We start from the raw sequence: 18219 nt of genomic DNA, 5'->3' as shown, positions 1-18219 counted from the left end.
AAAAGGTGTTGCATTACTGTATTGACAGATTTACTGTATTGTTTATACAGTAGGGGTGTAACGATACATTGTGCGATTCTGCTTGCTACGCTTTTCAATGAATTATGGTGAAATGTCGCTACATCCAAACGCCAGATGGCACTCTCATGCAGAGACTCAACATGCGCCGCAGACGAAGTAGCATGCACAGGCCATCTAAGAAATTAAGCGGTTTTATATCTCTGCACTTCAAACATTTACAGATATTTTCATGATATAAATTTTTTTTATTTATAATGCTTATATTTGACGAGTGTTGCTTTTTCAAATGCATGTTATAAACGACTCAAACTTTCAGTGATTTCAGATTGACAAGGACTTCTAAATAGCCGTAGTATGACATGATTGTGCATAATATCGTCCTTACGGTTTAGACCATATCGGACAGGTATTTAGTGTGTTTTGCGAAATATCGTTACACCGCTACTATACAGTATTATATCATTAGACTATGACATTTGAGACAAATGCTTTATGAGAAATCGTGGACTTATTGCAACAATGGAAACCTTTGCAGAACAAGTTGATGGAATTGTTTTCCTCCAGACTGGATCTCCTTCATAACCACCAGGCATCAAGTAAGAGTGCAATAGGCCTACAAATAGCCCTGCCTAAAAATCAGGCTATAGTCTCATAATCTAATTGAGATGTGGAGCTTCAAAGTTAAATTTTAGTTATTGAATTCACTTTCATTTTAATCTTTGACACTCAATGAGTTTACTCAGTCAATATTAAAGATATTGAGGTTATATTTGCACATAATGTTCTTTACATTATGTAGGATACATTTAGCAAACAGTAAATCACAAAAAATGACTTTAGCTGAGTTTTCACAGGCATGGTGACAAATATTTCCAGTATGCTATATACTATCAGGGCATGCTTTCTTTGCTTCTTGCAATGATTTTGCAATGTGGTGGGTGGTTGAGGGGCACCTCTTCTGGGTAATAAACAAAATTACTTTAGCAAAGGCTTTAATCAGAAGTCATCACTTACAACCAAGAAATATAATCACGAAAAGTGGCATTTACTCATAGCATGTGTTTCAATCAGGCTTTTCAAAATGTGTACACTGTTCTGTTTAAAGGCGTGGTGCATGATCTCTGAAAGACAATATTTGAAATCACCTAAACAAACACGCCCTACCTCAATAGAATCTGGACCTTCTTTTGATAGACCCGTCCCACACATACGCAACTCAGGCAACGATGTTGGTTAGTAGACACGCCCCTTACTGCTGATTGGCTAAGTGTGTTTTGGTACTCTGCCCGACTCTCTTTTCCAAAGTGTTTTTACAAAATCATGCACTCCGCCTTTAAGTGGTACAAATAAAGATATGTAAAGGTAATTTGAAAGCTGTTGGATCTCTGGCTTCTGTGACAGCACTGCAGGAGCTGCATTTGGCCAGGGCAGAGATGGGGAAGGTCCAGGAGATGCTGCAGGCCTCTCAGGAGAAGAAAGAAAGTTTAGCTGATGAAATGGTAGAAATTCTGATTTTCAGTGATATCACAATTTAGTCCTAAAGAGCCTTCAGATCTGTTCTTAAGGGATAGTTCACCAAAAGTTTTAAATTATGTCATCATTTACTCACTCTCATGTCACTACAAACCAAGGGGGAACCTTCGGAACAAGGAAGTGACCTAAACTTCAATTAATAGACTGGTCTAGAGTCAATTCCCATAGATCTTCATGTAAAATGCCCAACTTTACAGCAGAAATAAATATGTTAAGAGCCTGGTACAAAAAGTGTTTTTGGACTGTATAGCTCATTTTGCCCTTCTTGACAACTGTGAGGATGGTGAATTCTTTGTAACTCATCTGTTTAAATTATATTAAGCCTTAAAGTTCTGCATAATTAAGGGTGTGGCCACTTGAGTGAAGGGTGAACTGCCACTGCTGTCACTAGAATCAAGCTAGGTGGGCGTGGTTTCAGCAACCAGCCACCACAGCTTCACCCATGTCCCGCCTCTTTACCCATTTTCGGTTATGCCATATTGACTTCCTATAGTAGGAAAAAGGATACTATGGAAGTCAATGGGGCCTCTGATTGGTTTGGTTATAAACATTCCTCAAAATATCTTCATTGTGTTCATCACAACAAAGAAATTAATGCAAGCTTGTAACAACATGAGAGTGAATAAATGATGACAGCATTTCATTTTTGGGTCAGCTGGCCCTTTAAAGCCATTCAGTCTGTTGTCATTGTGTATAAGAATGGATTTGAAGAATCTGAATGTCAACTAATGTATGTTAACAGTAGTATTTATTTATTGAAGAATTAAATTAAACAAAAAGTATTATTTATAATTTTAATTGAGTTTGACATTTCCTATTATGCTTTGTGCTATCAGTGCTGCAGTGACTCAGATGTGCCACTAGAGGGAGCACAGGCTCTTCTTGAGGTTCTGAAGGATAACCTTTTAAAGAGGGAGAAAGAGATCTCAATGCTCCTGGAAGGAGAAGAGGGTGTGATAAATTCTGTTGAACAGTCAGCATATGCTCGCCTCCTTAGTGCTGTTATTAAACAGGTGCTTATTAATTACATTCATTAAATGCCATTCATAAAAATGTTTTTATTGCATTTTTCACACGATGACTCAACACAATGTAATACGTTAGGACAATTTAAATACAAAATGTGTAGCTTCCATAAAGTCAATAGAGATTTAATAAATTAATAAAGATTCAAAAGGTCATTTAAACAAATTTACAGACCACTTGGTCTCACTCACTTATCCACACTCTTTGTCAAAAAATGAGTACAAAAACTGATCCCTTTTAAAGGTCCTAATATGTACTTTACTATTACATGTTACATGTAGATATGTGCCTCTGATTTATTAATGTTATGCATGCATTAGATACACAGATCTACTTTTAAAAGGGGGTTTTCTGACAGTGCAGGATGAAAAGGCTGGTGTATCAAATACTGTTTCATATATTCTTGCAATATTGAGCATATGAGTTATAAAAACCTTAATAATTGTTGTTACAGATAGTTGTGCTCTGTATTTCAGGGTCATCATGTTTATGTTGAGCTGGTGGAGGCTAAGCAGCAGTTTGATCTGATGGCAGAGAACAATCAAAAAACACTGGCAGATGTAAAAGAAAGTCTTCAACAAACCATAAAAGAATCCAACCAGAGTCAGGAGGAAGAGGAGAACATACAGCACAAAATGTGGGAGCACTGCATGATTCCTGAAGAGTCTGAATATAACTAATAATACTCTTAAAGACATGAACATCTGCTTACCGAATAACACATGTTCACTCAGAGCCGAGACACAGGTGGATGATGGAGTACAGATGAGTTTACTACATCATGAGGTCATACAAGTGGCTCTGGAGTGCATCAGAGCTGGGGCTTCACCTACTCTCATTGGTAAATGATTAATACTTTTCATATAAATGTACAGCATAGATAGTGTGTTTATTTTGTTTTATTAATAGGGTCTGACACGAGTGAGGCATGTACAGGAGAGCTGGATGAAAGAGTCAAAGTACGTCCTAAATTCACACATGCATGCTCATTTTTATCTGCATTCAATCTCACAGCATACTTATGTTTTAACACTTTCTAGAAATTTGAGGAGAATTTTCGCAAGACCGGATTGATAAACGCTGAGAGTGAGAAGAGTGTGGGCCAGCAGCTGCTGTTGCTGCAGACTGAGGTGAAAATTAAATCACTTTTGTCTATTTGGGTGTCGCATTCGGTGACTAATACACTTAAGAACATTGCATTACAAGGTATACATTTGATCAGTTTGTGTGTTCCCCGGGAATCGAACACATGATGACCTTTGCTTTGCCAATGTAATCCTCGGTTGGTCGGGCTATAATTTGGGCCTTATCCAGTCAAAATATATATATGTCTATAAAAAAATGCGAGAGACTTACTACAAGGCAAAATCGCATGGGGTAGTAAAGTCCCAGTAAACCGGAAGTCGTCCAGCTGAGGTCATCAGAGAATGATCGGCACAAGTTGACTGAAGTTGATTGAAGGGCACAAGAATTTTATGAAAAAATAATAACTTGTACGGATAAATTGTTTATAAACACTGCAATATTACATAAAAAAATAAGAGCAATGGGACTTTAAGACTTGTTTTTAAATAAAATGTTTAGTTTTAGAATTATGGATGTGACATTTTCAGTCAAAAATTATAACAATTTCTCAGACATTGTATTTATTACCAATATGCAGTATTGAACCATCTGTTCATATTTCCTAAACCTCTGATTATAGAGTCTAGACATTAGAAAAATTTTACTCTAAACTCATGTTTTCTATTTAAGATAAGGGAAATATGCACACTATGGATGAGAAAAAGACACAATTTTTGTGGGGAGACAACATACTTTTCCGAGAATTAAAATGTATAAACCAGAAGCCATAATAATAAAAATTTAAAAAAAAAAATTGCTCTTCAAAGAACAAATAATATTTATTTTATTTTATTTTTGTGTGCACATTTATAAGGAAGAAACAACATTATGGATGTAACATTTCTCTGTCATGGATGTAACAATCCTGAAAGTTGCACTTAAACAGATAACTATAATACTTTAAAACTAACTATGAAAACATAAACAGAGATATTGACATTTAAGATATCAGTATGGTTAAAAACTTTTGGTAAAAAAAAACATTTCTCAAAATAAAAAAATCATGATATGGTTAACATTTGGAAATGCACACTTGTTAGGTGTTTGGTTTCATTGTTGTTGTTTTTCATCAGAATCATCCGTTTTTGCACAATTAACTTCAAATGAATTCATATGAATTAGCCAACTCGTAAAATATGAATTCTCGTGAGATCAGGCTGGTATGTCAACTATTTTCTTTTGTGTTCATCGGATAAAAGAAATTCATACTGGATTAGAACAACATGAGGATGAGAAAATGATTATAGAATTTACATTTTTGGGTGAACTATCCCTTATAATCTATTCAATATATTTGCACAGGGAATATTATACACTTAACATTATAATATACCACCTTTGATCTTCTCTGTAAAATGCCAAAAGGACTGAATTATATCTGTCTACCATTCATGACTTACATTAACTCGTATTTTTTTTAGTTGAAGCATATCAAAGAAGAAAACAAGAAGATTGTTGAGAACTACACAGCTGAACGAACCATGAGAAAGAAATACTACAACATGGTGGAAGACATGAAAGGCATGAAACATCACCCTCATATATCTTCACGGAGGACATAGAAATGTGTTTATATTGAAACTGTTGCCAGACACAACATGAACTAAAATTGTCCATTTACGGCTATTTACAATGTAATCTAAGGCTTCGGGCCAAATAGCTCCCGGACTATTGACTGGTTTCCCAGACATTCTTTTTAAGCAGTTGTATTTAAATCCAACAGTAATACACATAATGCCAAAGGAACAAGAACCAGGGCATTTTCTGTTCTTATCTAAGGGGTTTTAATGCCTTTACAAAGCTTAAATAAGGAATATTTTAATACATGTATGTTAATAATTATCCATGTATAAAGTTTTAGCAATAAGTTAACCATTTAACCCCTAAAACTAATGTCTGTGGTTTTATTTTTGTCCTTGTACAGGTAAGATCAGAGTGTTTTGTCGAATAAGGCCACTCACCCGTACAGAGCAGGTGAAAAGAAGTCAAGTCATAGTCTCGTGTCTCGATGAGTACTCTGTGATCCTGGAGACACCTCGAGGACCTCGCGAGTTTCAGTTTGACAAGATCTTTAACTCTGAGTGTATGCAAGACGAGATCTTTCTGGAGTCCAGTGGGTTAGTGCGCTGTTTATTTACATTTATGCATTTGGCAGACCTTTTATGCACACTGACTTAAAATGCATTAAGTCTATACATTTCTTTATCAGCGTCCCATGCCCTTTGCATTGCTAAAGCAATTCTCTACTCATTGAACCACAGGAATGCATCTAAAGCACAAAGTATAGTCTGTTTTGCGAACATATTATGCCTTCCAAAGTATAGGGTGCGTCAGAAATCTCTAAAATGATGTATTCGGAGGCAGCATTCCAAGGCTGTAAGGCATCAAGGCACATTTGGATCCATTGTTTGCTTTACTTCCTGACTCCTGACATACCTACATTGTCTTGTTAAAAAAGAAGTTAAAACAACTTGGTTAATATTTTAAGTTTTGGTTAAGGTGACATAAAAATATATGTTGATTTGACAAAAATGCTTCACATTTTTTACAGTGTATGCACGGGGAATGTGATTGGTCAAGCCTGGTCGATTTCGACAAAATAAAATGGTGGCTGGATCACAAATTTAGTTTAAATAAAGTTTTTCACTTTTTACTCCTTTTAATTGCGTTTCCATGAATTGAATTTCAATTTCTATGAATTAGCATGACAGTTTTCAAATATGGGATTAGTTATCACAAAGGCACTCTCTGTTTATATTTTAAACAGAATTCCATTACGCTTCCTGTGAAGGCTGTCCGAATGTTTTTCCCAGAGCTGCCTTCATGCATCCAAAGTCTTTGCCTCATGAGGCAGCGAGGCAGCAAGGCACCTGCCTAAGGTTTCGGATGCAGCCATTGTTTATTTGACTCGTACATGTATACAGACTTTCAACCTCTCCTGGGCTACATACTACACTTTCCTATAGGCGCATATGTGTGACCTACGCAGTACGTGGGATTTAAAAAATCTGTCTCTCCGCCACGCTTCCAATGACAAAAATTGTGTCACGTGCACTGTAAAGTATGTTGATTTTATAGCACTTTTTCTGATCAGTTGCTAACTTCTCCCAGGCTAATCCAGTGTGCAATCGATGGCTTCAATGTTTGCATCTTTGCGTATGGCCATACGGGTTCAGGGAAAACATTCACGATGGTTGGAGACAAAGATCGGAGAAACCCAGGCATCATTCCCAGGACCTTCACCAAGATCTTTGAGATCATCCAGGAAAATGAGTCCAAATTTGAGTTTAAGGTAAAGTTATATTCATTGGATTACATCCATGGTAGACTTTATAGCTTTCTCTATTGTACATCCTCAGGTTTCAGCCTATATGTTGGAGCTGTACAATGATCGTCTACAGGATCTCTTCGTAAGCCCGACTGAGGCATTCAGCAAGAAAATTGAAATTAAGAGGGACAGAAAGGGTCTTGTGTTTGCCCAGGGAGCAGAGACAAAGGAGGCAGCCAGTGCCGGTGAACTCTTCGCATTATTCGAGCAGGGCTGCGCAAACCGTCACATCGCAGCAACAAGTATGTGCTTAATACAACTTCAAAGGAGTCAAGTTTAATGGTTTGGGTTTATTTGTTTTACAATCATGCAGAACATGATGATCTGGCAAAGCTACTGTTTAGCCCTGGACAGGGCAGGTGGCCTTTCTGTGTGGAGTTTGCATGTTCTCCCTGTGTCAGCGTGTTACCATTGTTTTGTCTCAAGAAGCACACCAGTATTGGTTTTTGTAAAGTTTGTTTGTATAAACTACTTAAATGTCTAATATAACTAAGGCTAGTCCTGGATTAATCTTAACCCTGTCCGGTAACCCATCCCTTAGGGTTTTAATGATCATGGCTTTCATGATGTACAGTAATACGCCCCACATCATCTATCCAAACACTCATGCATCTATCTGTTTGTCCATCCATTAAAAAAATCCTCCGAACATCCATCAAAACAGTCATTCATCCATCCATCCATCCAAAATTAAGTAATTCAAACATCCATCCAAACATTTGGATCAATCACTGGATTAACAATTTGTACGAGTAATCTTTGCTCTAAAGGTTTTATTTTTCCTTTATGTATTTTTTTTAGAGATGAATGTTGAAAGTTCACGTTCTCACCTGATCATTGGCATTATGATCAAGAGTAGTAATCTGACAAATGGGACCATAAGCTACGGGAAGCTTAGTCTCGTGGACCTCGCAGGAAGTGAACGAGCAGCAAAAACAGGAGCCAAAGACGACCAGCTAAAGGTTTTCTGCAGCTCATACTCACCCAATGTTTCAGCCTTAAACGAACACGCCCACATTTTGGGAATTTTGCTTATTCACCGTATCCCCCAGAGTTAGATAAATCCATACATACCTTTCTCATCTCCGTGCGTGCTGTAACTCTGTCTGACACAGCCCCTGCTAGCTTAGCTTAGCACAAAGACCGGAAGTGAATGGCTCCAGCTAGCATACTACTACCAATAAGTGAGAAAATTACGCAAACATTTTCGTATTTATATGTTGTGATTTGTATAGTCACACCGTGCACAAATAACAAGGTCATATGAGACACAGCCATCTTTTAACAGTATACATTCTCAGAAGGCGAAGCACTGCTACTTACAAGTAGCAGTGCTTCGTCTTCTGAGAATATAGTTCCCAGTATGTATACTGTTAAAAGATGGGTGTGTCTCATATGACCTTGTTATTTGTACACAGTGTGACTACACAAATTACAACACATAAATAGGAAAATGTTTGCGTTATTTTGTCACTTATTGGTAGCAGTATGCTAGCTGGAGCCATTCACTTCCAGTCTTTGTGCTAAGCTAAGCTTGGGGGGCTGTGTCAGACAGAGTTACAGCATGCACGGAGATGAGAAAGGTATGTATGGACTTATCTAACTCTGGGGGATACAGTGAATAAGCTAAATTCCCAAAATGTGGATGTGCTCCTTTAAAATCTAGATAATATGTCATGTCAAGTACGTCTTCTCTTGTGACAAACAATGCGTCTCTCATTTTATGTGGATTTCCTCCCAGGAGGCAAACTCTATTAACAAATCTCTGAGTGCTCTGGGAGATGTCATTTCAGCTTTATCCATGGAACAGCCTCACGTTCCATACCGTAACAACAAGCTGACCCAACTCATGCAAGACTCGCTGGGAGGCAACGCCAAGACCCTCATGATCCTTAACATCTCCCCATCTGACTGCAACCTGGAGGAGACTCTCACCTCGCTTATGTAAGATGCAAATATCTTACTGAAAGGGTCACCTATAACTTTTCGAATGACATTTATATAAAGCAATAAAGCATTGTAATATTAATGTCTTATTACAGCTATGCAACTCGAGTGAAAGCCATTACCAATAGTGCACAGAAAAATGTTGACAGCAAGGAAATCGCCCAGCTGAAAGAAGTATGTACCGACACATACATTAGTTTGACAAAATAACACACTTTTCAGCTTGTTCGCTATGATCTTTGGTTTTCACATGTGCCTTTTTTTTTTTACCTCTTTTAAGGTGATTTTAAAACTGAAGTCAGGCCAACCTGTGGAAGAAGATGTATAAGCTTCAATCACATATGGCTTTGTTTTCAAATATGTCTGTTTTCTCTTTCCTGAAACTAAACCCTGGACATGAGCCTATATCCATAAACAAAACCATAAAAAATAATCCTTCAATCATCAAGTTAACCTTCATAGCTAAAGTACTTTCAGGCTTTGAAAACTTTATTTTTCAGTACATACAGTATGTGAAATGTTCATGCACTGCAGTCTCTGCAATGGCCTTTATCATCTGTTATCTGTTAGTTGTTTGTATAAAAAGTTGTGTGTGTGTGTGTGTCTGTGTGTGTGTGTATTAAAAAACTACAATAACTACTGTATGCAGCATACGGTATTTAGCAATAAGCAATAATCTGAGAGTTAAACAGATTTTAATCAGTAAGTAATTTATTGTAATTTACTTTATTTTGTATTTAATATATTATAGTTTTTATTTGATTGTAAGGATTAACACAGTTTAGCTGTACAGACCTGACAAATAAAATGATAAAAGAAAAAAAACCTGAGGACTATGCATTATATTCAGGACTATCCATTAGTCCTATATACTATATTACAACTGATTTGTTCAATAATATTTGTTTATTACTGCAAAATCACAACACCATTAATTACATTCTTGTGTAACATACATTCTTTCTTTCTAAAAGGCACTAAAAGTTTTTAAAGGCACTTTTTATTCTAACAAAAGCAGCTTTTTAACTGACTTCACTTTTCAAACCTTAATTTGCTATAAAATCCACACTTTCCTTTGCATTCAAAAAATTCTGGGTTATTTCAACCCAGTGTTGTGTCAAAAAGCGACGAACCCAGCCGCTGAGTTAAATTAACCCAGAACATTTTTTATTTGACCCAACAATGGGCTAAAATAACCCTGCATTTTTGTGTTGAAACAACCCATCCCCAAAGCTGGGTTGAAAATAACAAATAGCATTTTCAATGTATTAAAAGTACACACAGTAACCAGTTACATACCCCTCATGCAATAGCACAAACATGGCATGAATATGAAAAATATAATGTATGTGCAACAGGAAACATGTGAGCAGAATGCATAATGAATAAAGATTGGTACAGCAGCAAAATTCCAATAGACCTCAAAAGTATTAAGCTTAGCTGTCACAGAAGTGATTCTGTACATTTGGTGTTCATATAATGACAAATAATATATATATTAATTTAGTAACGAGATACGATTTTTATTCGGAAGGGTCTGGGCTTCATGGTGAGACCAAATGTGGAGCTCAGATCAAGCTTCTGCCCGGGAATATTTTCTATGTTTAGATGGTGGAGCAACGTGGTTAAGAACATAAACATTTCCAGACGGGCAAAACTGTCACCAAGGCAGCGGCGTATTCCCAAACCGAATATCATCACCTTCTCTGTAAGCATTTTATTTACATTACCAGACTGGGTAAGGAAGCGTTCTGGGCGGAAGGACTCTGGGTCACCCCAAATCTCCCTATTGGAAAATATAGCAAGTTGATTAGTCAGTTGTACATTATATATAAATATAATATATAGTATACACACATTATTGTGTATATAATAAGAGAGACATAGATAAGAAAAAAAGAACATAAACAAAAACAGTGAGGAGTCTGCTAATACTTACATGTCATGGTTGACTTGATACTGGTTGATGAACACACATGTGTCTTTAGGAATGAAGTATCCATTGAGTGTAACATTTTCAGTTGTGCTACATGACACAGTGCAACAAAAAATGGGTATATATTATGAGTAATTCATCTCTTATATGATGACTTTAAGTGATACTAAACAGAAAGAGTTTAGCAACACAGGCTCACCAGTGAGGAATGGTGAAGGGGACGTAGGATGCATGGCGAAACACCTCACATATAAAGGCTTCAGTGTATGGCATGTTTGGCTTGTCTTTAAACTGTGGAAGCCTGTCCATTCCAACCTGGTTATCTGGAAAACACATGCAACAAATACTAACTGACCACACCTTGAAAAGCAGATAACAACCATTCACAGGCAAAACAACAACTACAAATGCATTACACTGCTACCAAACTTGCTTTGGTTAAATACTATGTTACCTAATATACCTAATTTGTATTTATATGTGAAGAGAAAACACAAATATTATGCATAATTTTGTCAGTTCATACGTAATTATATTCAGATCTTTTATAATCATATGCACTTTTGAATAGAACATATTTAAGTTACTGTTTGTGGAAAATTCCTACATGTACAGAAGACCAAAATAAAATGAGGCCAAATGAGGAGAAAGTTTTGTTCCTTTGTTAATACCTCTTGCACATCCCCTAAGCGCTTTCCAAATCATGGATCTGATTTTATATTGTTTTAGGTTTTCCTGTGTGTGTCCCATAACAAACCACAAACCGCGATTAATGGGGATCCAATTTCCCGAGGATGCAGCAGGATAGCCGTAGAAAGGCAAATGCATAATGGAAAACGTTTTGCTTTGAATAAACAGTAAATTGTTTTAATTGGCTCCTTCGAATAGTTACCTATCTCCTGGACGATCTTAGCCTGAATGTCTGGAAACTTGATTAGATACAAAAGGCTCCATTGTAAACCTGTGATGATAGTGTCAAAACCTATAAGAAAAAAAGCCATTGGTTATAATCAAAATCTTGAAGGAATAGTTTTTGTCATCATGTAGCCATCAAACATGTACAAAATTATTTGTTCTGCTAAACAGACACACAAAAAAAAAATATTTTTAAAAATGTTTGTAAGCAAATGGTTTTTTTACTACAATTGAAGTCAATGGTGCTCTTGCCTCCTGCTTGATTACACAACACAAATATACTGTAAGCAATATATAAAACATATAAGAATATATATAATATATAAGAACACAAATATAAGCAATAAATATACAGGTTTGGAACAACTTAAGGGTGAGTAAATGATGACAGATTTTTCATTTTTGGGTGAACTATCCCTTTAATACTCTACATTATACCACAAGCTTGTTGAATGTTTTATTCTGATTGGTTGAGAAATGTTCCACAGGTGTTGATTATGTCATTTGAACTAACCTGTCAAATGTCTTAAAATAACCACCAGAGCAATATTTGTGAAAACCGTGGTAAAGCGGAATAACTGACTCCGGCACATCTTTAATTATTTCTTACATAATTTAGACCAGTGGTTCTCAAACTGGGGGCTGCGAGATGGTGCCGGGGGACCCCAGTTTTATGACATTTTATAAAATACATTAATAAATTCTGTGTAATTACCTAAAAAAATAAGGCTACTAACCAACAGCACTGCTTTGTATAATTTAATGTTTTGTTTAATTAAATTTTAAGGTTTTTGTCATAAATTTTCTTTGGGGGGGCGCGAAAAATGCACCGTACACAAGGGGGGTCGCACGCTGAAAAAGTTTGAGAACCACTGATTTAGATAATAAGGATATACATTTGCATTTCATAAAAAATAAACAAAATACTCTGCTTTATTTATTACGCACATGGTAAAAATATCACATTGATAGGAAGTGGGCAAGAAAGTCTATGTTGCCAGAGGAAAACATTCTCAGCTTACTAATAAAACGAAAAAGAGCAGTTGGGCTCCTCACAGGGGGTCTGCTAAACACTCTTTAATGAACCAGAACTAGCAAGACGCAGAAACAGAAATGATTAGCGCGAGCCAAGCCCAGATGAAAAACATACATCTAAGGCAAATTCTAAGAACTCGGATTCTGGGAGATTCAGTCTGCAGTTTGTCCCCTGTGACAAAAGCACAGAGCCAGAAAAAACATCTGGTTTTGGATGTAAATGCATGTCTTTAACAACCGGAGCTATTAGTGTAATAGCATCCCATGGAGAAGAACTGCAGCCCTAGAAGGCATGTGTTTATGTCTGGCAAACCGCAATGAAATATGTAAAATAATGTTGGCACAGTTGTATGAATAAATGCTTGAGTTTATGAATTGTTACCTAATGCAAATAATCATAATGCTTCTAGATCGCTTCAAAAATTGTTTTTAATTTAGATTATAAACAGATTCTACATCCAGAACACATTGTTTACATTCTCTGATTCACACTTTTGATTTTTAGGTTTCATACCGGCTCCAAAGATGTCAATAACACTGCTCACAATCTGTGAGTTGCTGAGCGTGGCTGTTTCCCCGTCCTCCTCTCTGTCCTCACACATGGCAATTAAAGCATCTGTGATATCCCGGATACAGTTCTGCACAAAATCACATGTTAATACACTCACTTTCATCGTGTAAATAAACTGTGATGCCTTTTAAAGCCTACACTCACTTTTATATCACATTCATGTTCCTCTTGTTCCTGGCATGTGCTCCTTTCCCAAAAATTGTTTATACTGAATTCAGTTGTGCATGCGAACATTTTAGTGTGTATAAACAAAATGCTCAATTTACAGGCGCTTTGAAGAAAGAACTGAAGTCGCATAGAGCTCAGTTTGGAAACTGTTCTATAGCTACAGAGCAGAATGTATGGAAAATGAACAAAAACTTTGACCACAAGGACATACTATTAAAATATATTATCAAAAAGTACATTCAGTAGACTTGAACTTGGAAATCTGAGGTTATATATCTTGCAAAAGCTCCCTTTTTCTAAGGAGCTTGTATATTTTTCCGAATAATTATTTATTTGCAATGGATTTTACATGGAAGACATTATTGACTTCAAACGATAGCCTTACGTTCTTCTGATAAAGTGCAAACAGATGCTGAGAATGAAGCTGGAGTGCAACCTTTTTTAACAGTGGCGGCTTGTAACTGTTCTTTCAAGGGCGCAAATTAAAAATATGTGTCGTGTGTTGCTCAAGTTTTCAAAATATGTGTTTGTTGCGTCATGTGAACCATATGCGTACGTGTTTTGTCAAAATAAGTGCCTGCTGCACATGCGTCAAAACCGTGATTATGCAGAGCTTCTGGCAAATGTGAGCGTCTCTTTGATCATAAACCCTTTAGACACGTCTGCAGCAGGCATTTATTTTGACAAAACACGGGATGCACACAGGTTCACTCGACGCGGCAAACACATATTTTGAAATTACGAACCACACACATGACTGGCTACATACATGTTGTGACAAACTTCGAAAAAAGAAGTCACCGGCCGCCACTGCAAGATCAATTTGACTTCTACAGTAGTTCATTTTGATATAAAGCTTTAAGAGAACAAGATATTAGGTTTATTGTAGATTCTTGTTTTTACCCTATCAAAGGTAATGAGATGTTCCTTGATGTTGCGTTCCATGAAGTCGTTCATCCTGTTTATGTACTGGACCATCTTTCTCAGCGATGGACTGGGCAGGTAACGGAAGATGGGAAAAAAGTCTGCGAGATTCCCTGCAGCGAAGATGCGCAGAACTTCATTATTAATGTGGACAATGGTGAGGAACTCTTTGTCATTATAGGCGTATCGCTTTCCAAAACACAGAGCGCAAACCACATTGGCAACCGATGTCACTAGCAATATGGATGGATCAAACCCCACATCTCCCGCCTCAGCTCCTTGCTCCTTCAGAGCCTCCACCATCTCCACTGCTTCTACACCAATACGTTCCTCTAAGAGACAAGAGGCGTTTGAGGCTCGCGGTTCCGCTTGGGAGAAGGTCCTCAAGGCGTTTTTGCAGATCTTTTTGTGAAGCACCCAAGTTTCACCATACTTCTCGCTAAACGTCATACTGGTACCATTAGCAACTGCAGAAAAGGTAAAAAGATCAGGACGTCCGGCAAACGCCTCTCCTTGCCTTACCAAAGCCTCTTTGATTGTAGAATAACCGCTCAAAACCACCACCACGAGGGAACCCATCTTCATCTGGAAGACATCTCCATACTGAGCTCTCAGGTTGGTTAGGGACAAATGGATCTGTTCCCCCGTTTGAAGAAGGTTGCCCACCAGCGGCCATGGTCTGGGACCTGGAGGCAAGATGCAGCCTGGTCTTTTTCGCTGACCATGAAGTGCCAGCAGGAGCAGAGTAAAGACACAGAGGAATACAGTCACTCCACATGTACTGAGGATCTCCTCAAGAAACATGCCACGGGCTGCAAAAATAGGATATTATGAGCTTTATTCAGACAATGTACATTATAAAACATGAAGAAGCATGCAAAATACCTGACTTTATTAAATCTAGGTTTTAAAATAGGTTTAAATAAGATGCAGCCAAACAGATAAATAACAGAATAGCAAGCACAAAGTTGTGAAACCTGCGTGATAAAATTTTTTAACTATTTACATACCTTTGTGAGTACTCTTAATAGAAAACCTTTGTATTAAAAGAAATTTTAATAGCACACAAATCGCTGCGTTGCGGTCAGGGCTCGTGCTAAACGCGCATCACCATGACTGCATGAACTAGACTGACACGCGCTCTCTTCTTGACACGCGCTCTCAGAGCAGAGAGCGCGAGAGGGGCGTGGCGATCAGATGCGCTGCTGTAATCCATTGACAATCGTGAATAAAGAAGACCAATGATGAATAACAAAATATTAATGAACAGAAAATAATACTTCCACAAGATGGTATCCTTAATTTAGTTAACTATTCGTAAAAACAAACAAACAAAAAACACGTACATCACAAAATATAATTTCTAATATAAGAATGATCAGGATAAATAAAAATATTCTTATAAATATAGCATAATTAAAAGAACCAAAATAAACAACAAACAAATAGCATTAACTATATCATTTTTATTTATTAGGCTATTATTATTATTATTATTATGTTTTGCTGTCAGCTAGGGCTCGTTAACAACAGCAGGGGTCTCCAGCCTTTTTGTGAGCAAGGGCTACCACAATGGATAAAACAATCTGGAGGGCTACTTTTTGATATAGTCTACTAAAAACTTTTTTGTTTTACTTTTTTATTTTACTTATTTTATTTTACTTGTTGATATGTTTAAGTATTGTTTAAAAATGTTAACATACAAAAACAAAGCCAAGCTAATATAAAAATATGTAATAAATAAATATTACAATTGAGACTATTAATAGAACATGCTTTGGCGGTTTCCATTTTGGCCCATATTTGTCATTTACTGTTTTGTCAACTGATCTGATGAATGAAATCCAATGCTTCATCCCAGGGCCGGCCTGTGGGGTTTTAGGACCCTAGGCAAGATCATGAAAATGGGCCTCAGTGTTAGCACTGTAATTCCGTATTTATTATTTTAGTGAATTGTCTGTGTGTATTACTCAGATCTTAAATCTTTGTGGGGCAGGCCGAACTTAATGCAAAGGGTTTTCCTACATGTTTTACACCGCTTCCAACAATTTTAAAGCTTTAACATGCATTGCACTGTGTAGTAGCTTGTGTTTGTGCATCTTTATAATGTACAGTTAACTTTGTGCTGTGTATAGATCATGTGCCTGTTTGATTTATTAATATACAAAGAGCAATATTTAAAAAGGACTCAGAAGGCACTTCTTCATTTAATTTATTGTTTATTATAATACCACTGGCTCAGTGTTGTTTTCTTTTTGTTGTTAATATGAACATCTGGTGGGAGATGCCATCTTCATTACTTTCAATTATTATGCCTGTGTTAATGTGCATTTTATTAATACAAGTTAATTATAGATTAATTTATTGAATTTAACTTAATTAACCGGCAGAATCACAGTGCCTAAAACACCCTTTTTTATAAATATGTACTGCCATTGCAATTAATACCCTGTATCTCTAATTAGACAATAATGGACGAATCTGCATTAAGAAAACAAAGTTTACACCACTCTGGCACAACCCAGAATTCATGATACAGAATAAACCTCTTTATTTCCCCACATGGGCACAAAAAGGAATCACACATCTTCACCCTGTATTTGAGAACCACCATTTCATGTCATTTAACACACTTACACAGAAATATGGGGTTAGGAGAGAACAAGTCATTCAACCAACATTACATTACAACCTTCTCAGCTTATAGAAGAACTTTAAACTTAAAAAAATTAACCTCCCAGCTATATACAATGATTTCCATTTCTTACAACCCTGAGTACTGGGAACAAATCTGTAGGAACAAATTTTTCATGACCGATAACACAAACCTGCAGCTTATTCAATATAAAGTCATTCACAGAACTCACATCAACCAAAGTAAAATGTTCAAAACGGGCCTACACAATACCGATATTTGTTCACAATGCACTTTAGGTAGCATAGTTGACTATTTGCACGCCATGTGGCAGTGCCAACCAGTTCAATCGTTTTGGGTTACAGTCACTGAGACACTGTCTACCGTCCTGAGTCACAGAATTCCATCATTCCCAACACTCTGTCTTATTGGCAACTTTTCCAAAATCAATATCCCGCAAAAATATAGGAATCCGTTGCTCATCTCCCGTGTCGACGCAGATTTGACAAAGTCGATGCAGACTTGACAAAGTCGAGTTGACCTATCGACGCAGACTTGACAAAGTCGTGTCAACGCAGACCTGACAAAGTCGTGTTGACGTGTCGACGCAGACTTGACAAAGTCGCGTTTACGTGTCGACGCAGAATTGACAAAGTCGAGTTGACGTGTCGATGCAGACTTGACAATGTCGTGTTGACCTGTCGACGCAGACTTGACAAAGTCGCGTTTACCTGTTGACGCAGACTTGACAAAGTTGTGTCAACGCAGACCTGACAAAGTTGCGATGACATGTCGACGCAAACCTGACAAAGTCGCGTTGACGTGTCGACGCAGACTTGACAAAGTAACGTTGACCTGTCGATGCAGCCTTGACAAAGTCGCGTTGATGTGTCGACGCAGACTTGACAAAGTCACGTTGACGTGTCAATGCAGACTTGACAAAGACGTGTCAACGCAGACCTGACAAAGTCACGTTGAAGTGTCGACACAGACTTGACAAAATCGCGTTGACCAGTCGACGCAGACTTGACAAAGTCACGTTGACCAGTCGACGC

At 37.2% G+C, this 18219-nt stretch overlaps 2 protein-coding genes across 2 annotated transcripts; one reads left to right on the top strand and one right to left on the bottom strand.

Annotated features, from left to right (window-relative positions):
* Positions 1-3471: 3471 nt before the first annotated feature.
* On the top strand, positions 3472-9602 carry LOC135732385 (uncharacterized). Its single transcript, XM_065250390.2, has 10 exons — positions 3472-3539; positions 3621-3710; positions 5127-5226; positions 5630-5822; positions 6817-6997; positions 7065-7275; positions 7835-7995; positions 8775-8977; positions 9076-9154; positions 9261-9602. The coding sequence occupies exons 3-10, from the start codon at positions 5187-5189 to the stop codon at positions 9306-9308; spliced, it is 1116 nt and encodes a 371-aa protein (XP_065106462.1). The 5' UTR covers positions 3472-3539; positions 3621-3710; positions 5127-5186; the 3' UTR covers positions 9309-9602.
* Positions 9603-9773: 171 nt separating this feature from the next.
* cyp1d1 (cytochrome P450, family 1, subfamily D, polypeptide 1) lies at positions 9774-15660 on the bottom strand. Its single transcript, XM_065250389.2, has 7 exons — positions 15540-15660; positions 14509-15341; positions 13381-13504; positions 11809-11898; positions 11116-11239; positions 10920-11006; positions 9774-10766 (listed from the first exon to the last, which is right to left on the bottom strand). The coding sequence occupies exons 2-7, from the start codon at positions 15331-15333 to the stop codon at positions 10484-10486; spliced, it is 1533 nt and encodes a 510-aa protein (XP_065106461.1). The 5' UTR covers positions 15334-15341; positions 15540-15660; the 3' UTR covers positions 9774-10483.
* Positions 15661-18219: the final 2559 nt, after the last annotated feature.

This window comes from Paramisgurnus dabryanus, chromosome 5 (assembly GCF_030506205.2).
Source record: "Paramisgurnus dabryanus chromosome 5, PD_genome_1.1, whole genome shotgun sequence".
Classification (NCBI taxonomy): domain Eukaryota; kingdom Metazoa; phylum Chordata; class Actinopteri; order Cypriniformes; family Cobitidae; genus Paramisgurnus; species Paramisgurnus dabryanus.
This window is presented reverse-complemented; position numbering and strand designations above follow the sequence as displayed.